General features: G+C 40.5%; 1 protein-coding gene across 2 annotated transcripts in view; it reads right to left on the bottom strand.

The window, feature by feature from the left end:
- Nucleotides 1-19,679, bottom strand: part of GAREM1 (GRB2 associated regulator of MAPK1 subtype 1) — a 235,988-nt gene that overhangs the window by 23,686 nt on the left and 192,623 nt on the right. For both annotated transcript variants that reach the window (XM_018039594.1, XM_018039595.1), the window contains exon 4: nucleotides 5,688-6,860. In XM_018039594.1, the coding sequence (XP_017895083.1) occupies nucleotides 5,688-6,860 (1,173 nt within the window). The remainder of the gene's footprint in view (nucleotides 1-5,687; nucleotides 6,861-19,679) is intronic.

Genomic DNA, 19,679 nt, shown 5'->3' with positions numbered 1-19,679 from the left:
GTGAAATCCCACTGGGAGGGGAAATGAAGACTCAGGGCCCTTGGTGTCTCCTTCCACCTTCTCATCCAGGTGCTCAGCCTGTTTAAAGCAGATTCAGGTGCTCCAAATCACCTCTGTGTAGCCAGTCAGTCTTTTCAAGAACCTACTGAACTCAGTCCAGTGTGGAATCTGGATTAAATTCATCCTTTCTGTCTTATTTTCCTCAAGCATCAGTAACAGTGTGCTCCATTGGAGGAACTTTATTTACAATGAACTTAAATCTTGTAACAGTGGATGTATGCTACCAATCCATCTTATGACTCAGTCCTCACATCCTGCCTCTCGTATGTCAAGGGGGCCATCCCAATGGTTAACGAATTCTCCATCCATACTGCAGTAAAACTTGTTTTAAACAAGTGGTTTATAACCTAGAGCTCCTTTTAGGATTTTCCTTTCATGAATCTTAGGAATCACTGTAATGTTAACATCCAACCAAAAGTGAATGCACTTTTTCTTTTTCCCCTACTACTAAAGACAGGAAGAGGATGTTAATTAACCCCTGGGCTCTGGGGTCCTCAGGTTTGATACTATTGCACAGGTAGCTATACACAAGTTGTAATCCTGTAGTTTTGATACTGATTTGTGATTCATCACATAAACCAGAATAGTCTGAGAGTCAAACATTCTATTTTTAGAATTTCAAGCAGTGTCAAGCTTTCTCATCATTGCTCTCCAAAATGGCATCTTCCAAAGAGGTTTAAAAAAAGATACACTTATAGAGTGTATCTGGGTAAATATTTTAGACATTATCAGCCAACAGTCAGAAAATTAAAATAATGGAATGAGGGCCACAATGTTACGAAATAAGAGGATATGTTTAGAACATAGGAACCAATTAAGGAACTGGCAGGTCATTCTGATTTGAGGGCACTTGGCACAATTTTAAAAAATGAAAATGTCACCCCTTAGTGAGCTGGGCAGGCCCCCAGCTTGGGCTTGTCTGTAGCAATTTGAAAGGACAGAAGTGGCCGCATCTCTTCTGTGCCTGGAACCAGAAGCTCCAGGATGTTCCAGTTAGGGAAGGGAAAAGACTCTTATTCTTGGGAAAGATAAGCCGCAGGATTTTGTGCTTAAAGAAGAAAACCTTTGTATTCAACAATCATTATAAAGATTACAAGGGTCTCTAACCCACAGGCCATGGACCACTTAAAGAGAAAAACCTCTGTATTTGACGATCATTACAAAGATACAGGCTAGAGCAGGAATCTGGCTGGAGCGGTGGGTGAAACAGAAACCAGCCCCGGTCTGTGGGAAAACTGTTCTCCATGAAATCCAGTCCCTGGTATCAAAAAGGCTGGGAACTGCTGGACTAGAGCATAATTCTAAGTAGCCACATCAAGTACAAAGTATATTAACGGGGCTAAACTGATTCCCCCCACCCCCCCCAACACACACACACTAAGGATTTTCTCTTTGGCCCCACAGCCTAGTTTTCCATTGCAGAACATGGGCAGGAAAATGGTCAAGCATTAACTTGGATGATGATGGAACTGCAGCTCACTGTTGGAAACACAGCAAGTGTTACTGTTGAAGGAGAAAATCTTTTTCAGAATTTTTTACAGAAACAAAGACCGTCAAAATGTGGAGAAATAGCACAGATATTTGCTATAACTCAGGGGGCTTCCCTGGGGGCTCAGTTGGTAAAAAGTCTATCATCAACGCAAGAGACTTGGATTGGGAAAATCCCCTGGAGAAGGAAATGGCAACACACTCCAGTATTTTTTCCTGGAGAACTCCATGGACAGAGAAGCCTGGTGGGCTACAGTCCATGGGGTCGCAAGAGTTGGACATAGTGACTAAATAACAAAGGACCCTGAAGCAGGTGGTGAAGAACAGAAGAAAAGGCACAGGCTCACACACCCTGCAGTGAGCCATTGTCCCTGTAGATCCTAATAAGACCAGGCCATGGACTGCTGCCAAGAAGAATTCATTCACCAATTACCAGCTTTGTTTCTTTTTATAAGAAAGATATGCCTTCTTTGACTCTGTTCTGTTACTCCAGTATCTTCTGTTCCTGAAGACCTGATGGGATTTGTCACTTTCCCAGATAACGCCTTACTTGAAAATGGCCTCACAGCAAAGCTTATTGCCATCTTTAATTATTGGAAGGATAGCTGTGAGACACATGGCCCATCTCTCTTCCTGGACCCACCCCACTGTCACTATCCAAAGGAGTTTTATTTAATTCTGTGGGAGCACTTGAATTTATGCCCCATTAAAGATCTCTTTTGAAAACGACAAGCTGAAGCCACATCTAACAGTCATGACATTCTCTGGATCCCACGCATGTCCTGAAACTGGAAAACTTGTTTCATGGCCACAGAACCAATAAAATATATGACTTCATTCGAAATGCCTGATTCTTAAAAAAGGAAAACAAAGTAATTTCAGGTGTTTATAAAAAGTCTTTATGATTGGAGCATTCTATAAACACTGAATATGTTCTAAGAAGGTTCTCTTGTGCCATAAGAAATTACAGCTTAGACTGGAGTACCACATATTTCATTCTGCTGTGAGATTTGCTTTCAGTTTCAAATTTAACTCTTAACATTTTTCTTTTAGCACCAAGGTCAAGATAGGGCCTCTTAATATTTATGCTCTTACTCATCTTCCATTAGCCACAGTGAAAACAAGCATCGCCAGTTTCCTACCTCAAGATTTGGTTACATAAATAACTGGGTGTGACCATATTGGATGAGTCAACCAGTCAGTCAACAAACAGGACTCCCCATTATGTGCCAGGTGGGAGCAGAGTTCTACAGGAAAAGTTCATGTGGTCACGGTCCCGTTGAAGAGAAGGACTCTAAGCTTCAAGCAGCATCAAATATATAGCTGGGCTGAGCCAGTCCTGTAACTGCCTAAAGTACTTGCTAAGAGCACTTCACCTCATACTTACCTTCCCTTACCTCTGATCTGTTTTTTTGAGGAACACCATCTGACATGAGTAAAAGAACCAAGGACTCTGACTCCACCAAGAATCCCCCAAATATTCCACACCCACTTCTGGGTACAGGGATCTCTGGGCTTGTGCCTTAGTACGTGCGTGCTAGTCATGTCCGACTCTTTGAGACCCTATCGGCTGTAGCCTGCCAGGGTCCTCTGTCCATGGAATTTTCCAGGCAAGAATACTGGAATGGGTTGCTATGTTCTCCTCCAGGGGATCTTCTCGACCCAGGGATCGAACTCGAGTCTACTGTGTCTTCTGCATTGGCAGGCAGATTGATTATTGCTGAGTGACCCTGGAAGATTGTAAAGAGGAGGGGAACGTGCAGCCCTGCAATTTCTGGAGAGTTTTGATGTTCTAAGCAAACAGCTGGAGGTGGGTCTTCTCTTGGGAAAGCTTTGCAGCGGTGAGGGCTCTGCCTGGACAGCTCTGGAACAAAGTGCTACTTGGTGTCCAGGGCCGTCTGTGACCTGGCCCGGCCTTGCGGCTGCCATTGCCCTTCACCGCCCCCTCTTCAGCCCTACTTCGCCTACTCAACAGAACTGCGTTTTTCTCATCTGCCCCTGCCTCTGCTCAGGTCATTCTGTCTGTAACACCCTTCCTTCTCATCTCTCTGCTCTTCTCATTCACATGTACACCCTCAGCTCATCTGAAATGCCATGATCTCCATGAAGGCTTCTCCTGCCCAACCAGAAACTGTTCTTCTCTGAACTCTCCTCTACATGACCTCCCACATTTTAACCTCCATAGTTGTCCTCTCTTTTTACCTTCCCTACAAAAGGGAAAGCTGCTGCTGCTGCTGCTAAGTCGCTTCAGTCGTGTCTGACTCTGTGTGACCCCATAGATGGCAACCCATCAGGCTCCCCGTCCTTGGGATTCTCCAGGCAAGAACACTGGAGTGGGCTGCCATTTCCTTCTCCAATGCATGAAAGTGAAAAGTGAAAGGGAAGTTGTTCAGTCGTGCCCGACTCTTAGCGACCCCATGGACTGCAGCCTACCAGGCTCCTTCGTCCATGGGATTTTCCAGGCAAGAGTACGAGAGTGGGCTGCCACTGCCTTCTCCAAAAGGGAAAGCTACTGGAGTCCAAAATCATTATTTCTGGGGTTACTGATGGTGATTCTTCTAGCATGTGGAGTTATGTGGCCCAATAACTCCATGGTTTGAAGCAAAGCTTTGCACAGCCCAGTGCTTCCAGAGAGGTGCCCTGAGGCCACCTGGTGGGAGCACAGTGGACAGGCCTATGGGGAGAACCCCAGCCCTCCAATCTGTCCTTCAGTCATATGGGTTTTGACTGTAATTCTATTTATTGTGATTCATATAAGTTTTCCTTTATAAAAGAAAGATTTTGCTAGAGATAGAAAAAAAGGAAACCACTGCCATAGATACTATCAAATTAATGAACAGAATTATATCTGATGCCTTGAGCACTTTTTCCCTTCAGATATAATGAAATTCATGATAAAAAAAAGTGAGGCAAGGTTCAGAGTGCCTGTCAATCAAAAACATGGTCAAAACAGAGGCCCTTTCTCCTCTCCTATATATCTTTTTCCATTACGATTTGACAGATGCCTTCTCAAATTCTGAGTGAGCTGTGTTTGAGGTGGTGAACAAAACCATGTTGGGCCTGCTTCTGCTCTGAGCTCAATGAGTGTGGGTGAGGACACTCAAGACGCTCTGATTTCAATGAGTGTGCGTAAGCACACCCATGATGCTCTGATGTCAGTGCGTGTGCACATCCATGATGCTCTGATCTCAATGCATGTATGTGAGCACACCCAGATGCTTGCATCTTAATGCGTGTGTGTGAGCACACCCATGACACTCTGATCTTAATGTGTGAGTGAGCACACCCATGATGCTTTGATCTCAATGTGTATGCGTGAGCACATCCATGATGCTCGGTTCTCAGTGTGTGTGTGTGTGAGCACATCCATGACACTCTGATCTCAATGTAACTTTGAAGAGAGAGTTACAAATGATGCTGACAGACAACTCTTGATCCTTCTCCCCCACCAAATAAATCTATTCCTTCAGTCTAAGTGGTGCTAATATCCACTCTGCTGCTCAGGCTACACATCTCAGAGTGTCTCCTGATTTCTCTCCTTCACTACTCACGCCCAATTTATCAGTAATACTGCCAGTTGCATCTCTGAAATGTTCCCAAGCAGCTCATTTCTCCCTGCCATCTGCTGCTACCGACGGCTGGAGCTCAGGGCGTCATCATTCCATACCTGTGACCAAGTTCATATCTTTTCTCTGCTCAGCCTTCTGCCCTCTTCTCCCTATTATCTGTACTCCAGGCAGCATGTTTAAACCTCTCCTAATGAAATTCTCTTGAGTTTCTTGGGAAGATTCCCCTGGAAGAGGAAGTGGCAACCCACTCCAGTATTTTTGCCTGGGAAATCCCATGGACAGAGGAGCCTGGTGGGCTATACAGTCCATGGGGTCGCAAAGAATCAGACATGACTGAGCAACACACACATACACACATTTCTCATCAAACATAAAGTGAAATTCTAACTCCCAACTGGTAAAAAAAAAAAAATCTACCAAGTATTTCTATTTCACTCCAAATTCAGCAAATTGCTCATTCTGATCACCTTGCATTGGAGTTTTCCTTTCTTTAAGAAAGAAAGTAAATTAGCAGAGGACTGAGCAGAGAGACAGAACTGGCCCATCACCCCCAAAACAGAAAGGACTTACAGCTTCGGATTTGGGAGGCACTGGAGGCGGAGGTAGGGCGATCTCTGCAGATTTCACTGCTGCACCCAGCGCTCCGGGCACAGGAAGGGGAGAGGTTGCACACTTGGACCGGACAGAACCTCGAAACTGGTCGCATCTGCTCTTCTCGCTCAGGGAGCGAGTGAGAGGCTGATGGCTGGGCTTGCCTTCCTCCAGCCACAGCTCTTCATAAGGAAGTTCTGACTTCCCTGCCATGCCGGCAGATTCTTCACCAGCTTCTGGGAAAAGGTAGTCGCTCCCGCTGTCCCCCGAGTCCTGATAGGGTAGGATGTCGTGAGGAAAGGGGGCCCACTCTCCCCCCAGGTCCCTGCAGCCGTGGAGGTTCACCTCGCTGTTGCCATGGAGATTGTTGCCATACACACAGACCGAGAGCCGGTGGAACGACTGGGTGAGCTCATCGCGAGCATAGCTAAGGGAATTGGGCACGTGGTTGTGGCCGGTGCACCGGCCCTTCTTGGGGCTCTTACAGTCCTCGTTCCAGTCGGTTTTCACGTCACGGACTGCCCGTGAATACTCATCGATGTCGAACTGTTCTTGGCAGATACCCAGCCAGTGATGGACCAGGGTTTCTGGCCATCCCTCTCCCTTGACCAGGTGTTCCGGGAGGCTAAACTTGGGCACGGTCAAGTGCAAAGGGAAGTGCATGGGGAGGATCTTGTTGTTCCGCAGCACACAACAGACGACCACTGTCTTGGTCTGGATGTTCACAAACTTGTAGCGGTGCCCCTCGCGGATGAAGTGGAGGTCGTACGGGTTTCTGGGTGGTGGGCTGGGCACAGTCACGTTCACAGGGAGCCTGGTTTTCTCCACGATGTTGCGGATGGTGTGCTCGCCCTCCTGCATTTGAAGCTCCAGGGGGCTTCGGGTGCTAAACCTGCCCTTGCACTGGAACGGGAGGCTGATGCTCTCGTTGGTCCGGTGATTCATGCAAATGAGGCAGGGCATTTTGCCTTTTCCCAGCTTGCTGATGGAATTGAGTTTCCCAATCTTTTTGAAGATGGTGTTGAGTCGTGACTTCTCCTTGAAAGTCTTTGCATAAAGGATTTCTGCCTGGCCCATTAGAGTGAGTTCATCCCCTGTACACAGGGTGATGTTGTAAACTTCGGTGTCTTCATGGCATTCACCCGAAGCAACCTACAATAGGATAAATAAAATTTCAGGGTTTTCCTTAGTTTATTCACACGGAGAAGTAGAAAACTTGATATTAAGACACAGATGTGCGGGCACAAAGGAAAATGCTGTTTTTAATACTAAATTTAGACACTCCATTTCTCTATTGTGGTTAACAATAACAGGATGATGTTAGTTTTTAGACTTCTAAAAACTTTTTAAAAACTTTTTTTCCTGAAGAACAAGGTACTTTGTATTCCTTAGTAAAATTTTGAGAAATACATAAGAAAAACATAAAAGAAAATAACAGCCACGAGCCTGATGACTATGGTTAATGGTCTGATAAACATCTTTCTAGTTTCTTTTCCTATGTATTCTACCATGTAGATAATTATTTTGAGACCTTAATTTTATTACTGTATCTTTTTCAATTATACAAATACTTCCATGAATTCCATGAATACTAATAGGTAGAAAATAGGTAGAAAAAGTAGAAAATACCTTTTAAAGTATTAAAATTCTACTACTTTTTTACCTTTAAAGTTTTGCTAATTTTATTAAATTTTCTGAAGTTGGGACAAAGGATTTGAGAAATGTCTCATTTCTCCTATTTTTTTATTATACAAACTACTCACATTCACTGGAAGAATTATTAGAAAATACAGATATAAAAATGAGCAAATTCTATAACCTGACCAGTCACTAAAGATAACTTGTTAACAATTTTATAAAAACAGAAAGAAAAGATGGCAGAGTAGAAGGATGTGAGTACAACTTCTTATGAAACACCAAAGTCACACCTAACTGCCGAACAACCACAGGCTAAAAAAATCCCCCCAAACACTGGTTCATATATACATTGGAATACTACTTAGCCATTAAAAGGAATGAAATAATGCCATTTATAGCAACATGGATAGACTTGGAAGTTATCATTCTAAGTGAATTAAGCAAAGACAAATTATCATATGATATTGCTTATATGTGGAATCTAAAAAACAGCTGACACAAATGAACTTATTTATAACACAGAAACAGACTTAAAGAAAGAACTTATGGTTACCAGCAGGGAACGGCTGGGGGTGAGGGGTCGGTCAGTCGGGAGGTTCAGACTGACATGTGTACACTGCTGTGTTGAACATGGGTAACCAACAAGGACCTACTATACAGCACAGGGAACTCAGCTCAATGTTCTGCAATAACCTAAGTGGGAAAAGAACTTAAAAAAGAGATAGCATGTATAGGTACAACTTAATCACTTTGCTGTACACCTAAAAGTAACACAAAATTGTTAATCAACTCTATTTTAATATAAAAATTAAAAATTCTTGAGTGATGTTTTAAGCAAAACTAATATTACTATGCTTATTGCACCACTCAAACTCAAAAATTTAAATTCCTTTTCTACAAAAAGAAACAAGTATATTAGTCTATCTCAGGGATATATATTAATACATATACAATTTTACTGCTCTGCTTCTCACTGTAATTTGTCTATTTTCCTGTGCATATACTCCATTAATATTAATACTGACCTAACATATTCCATTATATATGGTTATGCCTTAATTTATTTGACCAATTCCCTACTGTTAGGCAGATGGGATTTCCCAATTTTTAACAATTATAAATAGTACTGCAAACATTTTACACTTTATTTCCTTAGGATAAAGTCTCAGAAACAGAATGCATGAACAAAGCTGTGTATATATATTTGAAAGGTCTAATATGTGTTGCCCACTGTATTGAGTTGGCCAAAAAGTTTGTTCAGGTTTTTCTGTAAGATGTCATGAAAAGCCCAAATGAACTTTTTGGCCAGCCCAATACTTCAGGTGTATTATGTGTGTGTGTGTGTGTGCTAAATGAAGAGTGTTACACATATTCATATTTCTACTTTATGAGGTTGTTTCCCCATACGCATGCTGACTAATGCTTACCAGTATTAAAGGTAATGCATGCAACCTGCATTTATTTATGCTTGTAAAGATTTTTTGATATTTATCAGGCTATTTAGAGCTTTTCTTTTGTGAACTGTCTTCTTGTGTCCCTGACCCATTTTTTCTATTGTGACGGTTGTCTTTTCTTTTTAAGATTTATATATCTATTCATGGTTGCACTGGGTCTTGGCTGCTGCGCCTGGGCTTTCTCTAGTTGCAGTGAGCAGGGGCTACTCTTCGTTGTGGTGCTTGGGCTCCTCGTTTTGGTGGCTTCTCTTGTTGCTGGAGCATGGGCTCCAGTAATTGAATCATTTGGGCTTAGCAGTTGTGGTGGACCAGGCTTAGCTGTTCCAAGGCACACATCTCTTCCCGGACCAGGGATGAACCTGTGTCCCCTACTTCGGCAGACGGACTCTTAACCCCTGGACCACCATGGAAGCCCTGTAATGGTCATCTTACTGACAGCTTTTTATGCAAGGTTAATGTCATTTATGCTATATATTTCCTAATATGTTGCCTGAATTTCAATTCTATGGCTTAAGTATTAGTTGTTTTGTTTTTTAATGTAGAAAACATTTTAAAAGATTTCCTTTGAGAGTTCATTCTTGGTGTTATGCTCCTTCTTGCTGAGTAGATGCAGATCAGCGGTTCCCATTGAGCTGTGCTTTTGTCCCCTCCCCCACCTCCCTGGGTGTCTTGACGTTCCAGATTGCTGTGACTGTGACGGTGCTGTTTACATCTAGTGGGCAGAGACGAAGAATGGTGCTAAAAATGCTTACAAGGCACAGGATAGCCCCCACAGCAAAGATTCATCCAGTCCAATTTTCACGATTGCTGAGGTTGAGAAATGCTGATATCATTAACCAATATTTTCTTCTGCTATTTTGATGGTTTCATTTCTTAAATATTTATCTTATTTACATAAAATTTCTTTGGATTATTTAAGATAGGGCTTTAACTTTTTAAATAGCTAACTTAGTGTCCAGTACATTTCCAAATAACCATCCCTTTCATCTCAAATTTGAAGTGCCACATTTATCATATATTAAATTTATAAAACAAATACATCCAAATGCATAGATATTTTTTCCTAATGACTTTTCTGCCTATTTTCACATCATAACAATGTTGTTTTAATTTCTATATCCTTATCATACATTTTGAGATCTGATAAACAATAGCCCTCACTTGTGGTTATTCCAAAAACTCAAAGTTTTTGGATAGAAAGGGAAAAGATAATCAAAGTCAAAAGTCAAGTAACAGACTGAGAGGAAATATTTCCAGTGTATATCACAAAAAGGAACTAATATCCCTAATACATAAGCAGCTCTTTAAAAAATGACCCCAAACCCTCCAGAAAAACAGAAATGTCATGAAAAATCAGCCCACTAAAAAGATGCATACATCTATGAAAAGCTGTTCCACTTCTCTCACAACCAGAGAAATGTCAACTACAATTACACTGAGATACCATTTCTTACCTAGAATAATGATAAATATTCAGAAGCTTGACACTGCACTCAGTTGGTAAAGCTATGGGGAAATAGGCACTCTAGTTCATAGCTGGTGGGAATGCAACATAGTACAAGCCCAGGGGCAGGGACTTCAGCAATATTTAACCAAACTATTCATGCATTTATCCTTCCATTCAGCAACGCTACTTTTAGGAATTTACCTCAAAGATATTTCTCCAACAGTATGAAAGTACACATGTTCAAGGTTATTCATTATAGCATTATTTGTATTTGTAAAGTATTGGAATCAATTTAAATGCCCAAACATCAACAACTGATTGAATAAACTGTGGTACACACATGAACTGATATTATGTGAGAAAGAAAGACGACTGTTAGTTAAATGCATTGGTATGGAATGACTTCCAGAATAGACTAAGTTTAATGTATAAGGTATACCACCATCTTGTTTAAGAAAGAAGGAAAAGTTAGTATACATATATTTCTGCCTTTTCTTATAAAGCAACATAAGAAAAATAAACCAGAAAACAATGAAACTGGTTACTTCCAGAAGAGAGGGGAGTGAGGAACCTGGGGGAAGGGACATGAGGGCAAGGGACACCTCGGGGAGGAAACCATGCTAGAGAGTTTTGACTGTTAGAAAGTGGGCTAATGGTCTACATAGTAAAAATACTACTACTAAAATTAACAAGAAATTAAACAAAAACTGAATGCAAATGGAAACAGATGAACCCAACTGCATTTCAAATGAATAAACTAGTAGTACTGGAGACAGAGAAATAATCAAAGTGACTGTGGAATATATAGTTCAGTTCAGTTGCTCAGTCGTGTCTGACTCTATGCGACCCCATGAATCGCAGCACGCCAGGCCTCCCTGTCCATCACCAACACCCGGAGTTCACTCAGACTCGCGTCCATCGAGTCAGTAATGCCATCCAGCCATCTCATCCTCTGTTGTCCCCTTCCCCTCCTGCCCCCAATCCTTCCCAGCACCAGGGTCTTTTCCAATGAGTCAACTCTTTGCATGAGGTCGCCAAAGTATTGGAGTTTCAGCTTTAGCATCAGTCCTTCCAATGAACATCCAGGACTGATCTCCTTTAGAATGGACCGGTTGGATCACTTTGCAGTCCAAGGGACTCTCAAGAGTCTTCTCCAACACCACAGTTCAAAAGCATCAATTCTTTGGTGCTCAGCTTTCTTCACAGTCCAACTCTCACATCCATACATGACCACTGGAAAAACCATAGCCTTGACTAGACAGACCTCCGTTGGCAAAGTAACATCTCTGCTCTTCAATACGCTATCTAGGTTGGTCAGAACTTTCCTTCCAAGGAGTAAGCGTCTTTTAATTTCATGGCTGCAATCACTATCTGCAGTGATTTTGGAGCCCCCCAAAATAAAGTCAGCCACTGTTTCCACTGTTTCCCCATCTACTTCCCATGAAGTGATGGGACCAGATGCCATGATCTTCGTTTTCTGAATGTTGAGCTTTAAGCCAACTTTTTCACTCCCCTCTTTCACTTTCATCAAGAAGCTTTTTAGCTCCTCTTCACTGTCTGCCATAAGAGTGGTGTCATCTGCATATCTGAGGTTATTGATATTTCTCCTGGCAATCTTTTTCTTTTTTTATTATTTTAAAATAAAAATTTATTTATTTTAATTGGAGGTTAATTACTTTACAATATTGTATAGTTTTGTCATACATCAACATGAATCCACCACAGGTATACACGTGTTCCCCATCCTGAATCCCCCTCCCCGTACCATCCCTCTTGGTCGTCTCAGTGCACCAGCCCCTAGCATCCAGTATCATGCATCGTCCCAGCAATCTTGATTCCAGCTTGTGCTTCTTCCAGCCCAGTGTTTCTCATGATGTACTCTGCATAGAAGTTAAATAAGTTAATGGTCCATACCATTTCTGTCCTTTATCGAGCCCATCTTTGCATGAAATGTTCCCTTGGTATCTCTCATTTTCTTGAAGAGATCTCTAGTCTTTCCTATTCTGTTGTTTTCCTCTATTTCTTTGCATTGATCGCTGAGGAAGGCTTTCTTATCTCTCCTTGCTATTCTTTGGAACTCTGCATTCAGATGCTTATATCTTTCCTTTTCTCCTTTGCTTTTTGCTTCTCTTCTTTTCACAGCTATTTGTAAGGCCTCCTCAGACAGCCTTTTTGCTTTTTTGCATTTCTTTTTCTTGGGGATGGTCTTGATCCCTGTCTCCTGTACAATGTCACGAACCTCCATCCATAGTTCATCAGGCACTCTATCAGATCTAGTCCCTTAAATCTGTTTCTCACTTCCACTGTATAATCATAACGGATTTGATTTAGGTCATACCTGAATGGTCTAGTGGTTTCCCCTACTTTCTTCAATTTCAGTCTGAATTTGGCAATAAGGAGTTCATGATCTGAGCCAGAGTCAGCTCCTGGTCTTGTTTTTTTCTGACTGTATAGAGCTTCTCCATCTTTGGCTGCAGAGAACATAATCTATTTGATTTCGGTGTTGACCATCTGGTGTCCATGTGTAGAGTCTTCTTGTTGGAAGAGGGTGTTGGGAGAACAAAAGACTGACCGAGATTGTGTTCTTTTTAGTAGATTTGTTTTGCATAGAGCTATAGGGACAGTGAATCTGAAACAACTTTACATGTGTTGTAGGATTCAACAAATGAGTAAATGTGTCCATCGTTTGGGAGTTTTCACTGTGGCAGGGGAGATAGAAGTATGGAATTGAGAAAAGCAACAGAGAATTTCATGGAGTTGGACTGGAATTGAAGGCATTAGTATGAACTCATAATTTTAAGAACATACACACACACACACATTAGTCAGCTTTGTCCTTTCAAACAGAAAACAAGCAAAGACTCCCACTATCACCATTCCTCATTAAAAGGAACCAGGGCTCCTGGAATAAGTGACTGATTCCAAGGCTAGCGTAAGAAAGATAAAAGATGAGCTGGGAATGTTCTGTTGTGCTGAGAAGTAAAGAAATGCTCTTAAGATGATGCGATCCTGTCAGAAGGATACAGGCTTGAATTAGCCCCCATTGGTCCATATTGTTAACAAAAAGATGAATGAATGAAAAAAATGAGTGGGGGAAAACCTGACAAATGTAGAGAAGTAGTGGGACTGGAAAAATTATAATTTTGTACTTATTTCAGTAAAGATTATATGCTAGAATCATTAATAGTTACTGAATTTATGGAAGTTTGATTAAAGAAATGGTAATGGGCAAGATCTTAAAATGTCTTCGTCCAGAAGCTTATTAATTGCCAGAGGAGGAAAAGTAATTGTAGAGGGTAGAAACAAGTGATAAAATCTAAACTCACCCAAAAGAAGTGTATTTCCATCACGTACCTGTGGGTGTGATTCCCTGAGAGAGTCAGAACCTCACTCACGTAACATTCCAACTACAAGGGCATTCATTAATGGAATCTAATGAGCAAATATCAGACAAACCCCAAATGAGCAATATTCTGTAAAATATCTAGTGTGTATTCTTAAAAAACATCCATGTGACGAAAAACAAAGAGAAGTTGAAGAACTGTTCCAGATTAAAGTGAAAGAATGAAATGAAAAGTAAGTGTAACACATGATTCTGGAGTGAATTCTGTACTGAAAGAAAGAATGCTATAAAGTCCTATATTGGGACACTTGGCAAAGTCAGAATATAGACTGTAAATAAAAGTACTGTTATCAATGCACTGTGCTTACATAAAAAAATACCCTTATTCTTCAGAAATATACACTGACTACTAAGGGGCAAAGGGCATAATGTATACAATTCATTCTTGAATGGTTCAGAAAAGTGTCAGTTATACATATATATGTATATATGTGGGCATACAGAATGATAAAACAAGTGTGCAAAATGCTGAGAGCTGGTGAATTGAAAGGGGTTAGGGAGATCTTATATTACTCCTGCAACAATTCTTTAAGACAGAAGTTATTTCAAAATAAAAACTTCAAAGAAAATGTGACAGTAGAAAATTTTAGGTATTTTTTTAGATATTAATCTATTTCTCCAGATGAACTTTATTTTTGGCTGTGCTGAGTTTTCACTGTGCGCGGGCCTTTTCCCCCCTAGTATCGGCGAGCAGGGGCTAAACTCTAGTTCTGGTGCACAGGCTTCTCATTGCTGTGGCTTCTCTTGCTGCAGAGCATGGCCTCTAGGGCACATGGCTCTAGAGCACAGGCTCAGTAGTTGTGGCACTTGGGCTCAGCTGTTCTGCAGCAGGTAGGGTCCTCCAGGACCAAAGACTGAATCTGCATTAGAGCCACCAGGGGAGCCTCCAACCAGCCACGAACCTTAGTATCATCCTGTCCATGGTTTGCATTGGTAATTTTATTGGAAGCACATCTACATGGCTTTTTTGATAAGAAGTAACATCATGATAGTCATATTTCCAAAGTCACATGAAAACTCTCATCATGTACTCAGATCTTTTATTTCCCTCATTGGTATTTAAGTCTGCCTTTGTTATCAGTCCCTGAATATTACTGTTCATTTGTGTTGTTAAATATGGTTTGTGGATATTCTGTGTCCAGTAATCTTATTGTAATAGTTTTCCCAGTTCATTTTCTTAGGATTCCTAGGTGATTGGTTTTTATGCAAACAAAAATTTTTTGTTTCATTTTTACAGTTTTCATCCTTTCTCCTCATAATAGAGTGGTGGTGGTAAGAGTGTCATTTCAGATTTTAATGTGAATATCACTTGTGTTTTAACATCAACTATGGAAAAATCTGTCAGTTTGAAACGGATATTTAAAAAAATCATTATTACTGATTTGTCTTTCCAATTCTAGCTTTCTAAAAGTTTCTACAATGAAATTAAATTTTATTTTTTACCAAACGCTGTTTCTGTATCCAATAAGATAGTCACGTGTTTATTTTAAATTTTGATGTATGGATTTTATATTATAACAGTATATTTCCAGATATTAAAACAACCCTGTGCTGTGCTTAGTTGTTTAGTTGTGTCCGACTCTTTGCGACCCCATGGACTGTAGCCCGCCAGGTTCCTCTGTCCATGGGGATTCTCCAGACAAGAATACTAGAGTGGGTTGCCATGCCCTCCTCCAGGGGATCTTCCCAACCCACAGATCGAACCCAAGTCTCCATTGCAGGTGAATTCTTTACCAGCTGAGCCACCAGGGAAGCCCCAAAGCAACCCTACGTGCCTGAAATAATCTCTGCGTGATCATGGCGCACTTAAAAGCACACTGCATGATTCTCCTAAACAGCATGTGGTCTATGTGTGAGGTACTGGGTCGGCCAAAAACTTTTTTGGGATTTCCATTGCATCTTATGGAAAACACCAACGAACTTTTTGGCCGACCCAATATCGGTCACAGGTGAGATTAGCCTATGGTTCTATTTTATCTTTATCATGTTTAATATCAGGCTTACATTAAGCCTGAGATGGATTTTTTTCTTGTATGTTACCAAAGCATCTTGGGTAAAGTGACTGACATTATTCATATTGCTTAATGGGTAGTAATCATTATGTTCTTGGAGAACTAAGTAGTAAGAATCCTTGTAAATAATTTCTTACCCATTCCAGGTCATCTTTACATAATTTTAACCTTGGGCAAAAGCAGTTTGTCAATTAACAGCAGTGCTATAAAAAACCAGACAGTTCTGTTGTCTCTGGCCAGGAATTATTCTGGAGGAGGCATGTATCAGCACATAAATGGCAGAATAATATTGCTTTTAACAGGAGTTCAGGCTCCAAAGGTTTAAGATCAATTTTAGGGGACTCAGATAAGTTTTATAATTATTTTTTGACAAGATCTCAACTTAACTGTGTTTATTTTTGGTCTCAGCATTCACATGGACTTCTCTATATTGGAGTTAGTTTAGGAATTTAAATCAATAACAAATAAATAAAATTTAACTTTTATTTGGAATACTTTCAGATTTGTAGGATAGTTGCAAAGATAGTACAGAGAGTACCTGTATACACTTCACCTAGCTTCTTCTATTAACATTTTATAAAACCATGGCACATTATCAAACTAAGAAATGAACATTGGTATAGTCTATTAACTACATTATAAGCTTTATTTGGATTTCACTGAATTTTTCAACAAAGGTCCTTTTTGTTTCCAGATCAAACCAGGATACCATATTGCACCCAGTTCTCTGTTCTGTGAATTTCTTGAACTTGCCTTGTTTCTTTATGATCTTGACAGTTTCCACCTGATTTTACAAATAAAGTTTTATTAGGACACTGCTACGCCCATTTGTTTCTGCATGGTCTGTGGCTGCCTTCATGCTCCACTGGCAATGTTGAGTAGCTGCAACAGAGACTGTATGGCCTGCAAACTCCAAACTATTCACTCTTTGTCCCTTTACAGAAAAAGTCTGCTGACCCCTGGTGATGAATAAATGAACCACAGCCTTAGGAAGGCAATGGCAACCCACTCCAGTACTCTTGCCTGGAAAATTCCATGGATGGAGGAGCCTGCTAGGCTACAGTCCATGGGGTCACAAAGAGTTGGACACGACTGAGCAACTTCACTCAGCCTTAGGAAATCAATTGGTACCATACTATCAATGGTACAATACTAACAACTAAGCTACAACATGAGTTTGAATCCTGTTTACTGTTAAGTAACCTTAGAAAAAGTTTTGCCATTTTGTTTTATTTATTTATTATTTTTGGCTGTGCTGGATCTTCGTTGTGGTGCTTGGGCTCTCCAGCTGTGGCGCTTGGGCTTAGGTGTCATGTGGCATGTGGGATCTCAGCTTTCCAATCAGGGATTGAACCCAGATCCCTTGCACTGGAAGGCAAATTCTTAACATTGGACACATTGTCACCAGGGAAGTCCTGTGTTTTACCTTTCTGAGTCTCAGCTTCCTCATCTGGAAAATGAGAACACCATCAGCGACTTCTCAAGCTTAATTACTGTAGGTAAACAACTTCCCACAGTGGTACGCTCTCAGTAACAACTGTTATTATTACTTTTATTAACAATAATTCTTAAAAGTTTTAATTTTTATAATTGTTTCACGTTGCCTTTCACGTCTCTGTATTTTCATGTTGTTTTCTGTTTTCATGCACTACTGCTTTCAAGCCCAAACCACTATCTCTAAGCATTATCTTTCCTTCTGTACCCAAGAACTGCTCAAATTTTTTTTGAATGTGTTATCCCGGAATAAAACTTAACGTCAGAATAGGGCCTGAAATATCATTACAGTTACATCCCAAAGGAAGTGAACATATTGAAATGATTCATAATACACTGTTTTAGGATAAACTGGTCTCCAACAAGCTCAGAGGCAGTGCTGTACTTCCTTTTTATTGGAACTTGGCAAAATAAAAACTTGGCAGTCTATCCATTTAGATCAGGTTGGAGACAGGAATGTTGAGAGAAAGCATTCTCATGAGATTTGAGACACACACACACACACACACACACACACACACACACACACACACACACACATATTCACTCATACAACAAACTGTTTCCAGGGAACAGGGAGCCAACAGTGCTTCTCAAACATGAGGGAAAGAGAAGAAACAACATCTCTTTCTAGCTTCTAGAGTCAGTAACTTTGGTACTATTTTTCCTTATTTACCTTTATAAACATACACCTTCCAGGATGAAAAAAATCATAGATCTGGTGAGTACCGCACACCAAATGAAACTGAAAGAGAATGTCCACATACTTTGTGAGGCAGAATTCACACAGATTAAACAGATCAAAACCATCTTCAATAAATGTCATGCTCCAGGCGCACGCAACAGTTTTGTCTACAGATTCCTGTATGTCTGTACTTCTAAAGGAAGTTACTCCTACTGCCATACATAAAAAAATGCATAACATATGTGCACACAATCTGTGATTCCAAGCTTCCAACTCTGATGTCACCGTTCACACTGGCAATTAGCTCTGCAAGTATTAGGAGACTAGCGTACTGACCGATCTTGTGGTCACTGTCAGTGACAGAGGAAAGAGCTCATAAATAAGTGTTTTCCCTTTGGCAGCTGAGCCAAACAATCTCCTCTGGTTTCTACACATGTGATTTATTTGCATAATTTCTTTAAGATTTTTTTTTTTTAATAGCAAAAGAAACAGCGTGTTCTGTCCTAAGTGCTTGGGTATGCGTGCCTGGTTAACATTTCCAGTTTCAATGTTTCCTGAGAGGAAGTCATTCAAAGTGTGTTATCTAAACAACTCTAATAGGTCTAATCCAGGAAACTATCAGGGTTTTACTGTTCATAACACCATTCAGAGTTAATACCCCAGGGTCAAGCAACATTTAAAAACACTGACGTAAAATTTTACACACACTCTCTCTCTCTCCCCGGCTCTGTTAACAGGCAACTTTTCCCCTAAGAACAGTTCTTTTAGAGAATGACATGGAATAGATGTTAAAGTTGCAACTCTTGAAAAAAAAAAAATCAGGATTGATCTGACCGATATTTGGTTAGACAGTATTTGATCAATATTAGATCTCTTCCTCCCCAAACTTCAGTTTTTATAACTCTTTTCTATGGGGAAATGGCAGAAAACGGGAAGCAAAGGGCATTAAGAGTTAAGACAAATGTCAATCCTGAGCGTTTTATTTTTTTAAACAGGAAATAGGGCAAGGATGACAAATACAATGGCCATGATTTAATTTGTGACGGTGCAAAGGAGGGCTTGCCAACCGGTAGTTTTTCAGAGGAGGTCTCGAAACCGCAGATGACAAAAAAAGCACTGGGCTGTCTTCAAACATTGAAATAATTAGCCTCACCATTGTATCCAATTTTATCTTTCTGAATGACTCTTGAAAATAAATGACATCTGACTCGTGGTAAGGAAAAGATGCGATTTTTATAAACTGGAAATTACAAATAAAAATTGGCCACCTCTAAATTCATTCACTCTTCATTTTTAAAATTCATTCTTACATCTGACAAAATTCAGGCTGCAGAGTAATTGATAATTTCTGATCTCTCTGAAATGTAGCCCCCCAAAAAGGCAGTGAATAAAGGCCTCTGAGCAGCCAAAAAAGATGTGACATGAGGGCTTATGGAAAAGCCTTTAAGGACCTTAATTTAGAGTACTTCTTCCTATCTAACTAAACTCTACCCAACTTGGTTACCAGTTTTCAACCCACTGCAGAACAGAGTGGTAACTGAAACGAAATAAGGACTCTTAAAGCAGGAACCTAACAAACATAAGAGGCAACAAACAATTTAAATGAGACCATAAAACACCTAATTCTTAGGTATGGGATCTTTCCATTTAAAGGTAAAACTATACCAACCCGGAGATGAGAATGAGTTTAAATTTTGTTCAAGTACTTCTGTTTCGGATGATAGAAAGTGCAATCCATTTTAAGAAACTCAGAGAAAATTGCAGTCATTTTACACAGGATTTTTGTTTAATTCAGTTACCCCCAGAGCTGGCTACCCTAAAATTAATCATGTTCCAAA

The sequence above is a fragment of the Capra hircus genome, chromosome 24 (genome assembly GCF_001704415.2).
Source record: "Capra hircus breed San Clemente chromosome 24, ASM170441v1, whole genome shotgun sequence".
Taxonomy (NCBI): Eukaryota; Metazoa; Chordata; class Mammalia; order Artiodactyla; family Bovidae; genus Capra; species Capra hircus.
Note: the sequence above shows the minus strand (reverse complement) of the source record. Positions and strands in the feature narration are given on the sequence as shown.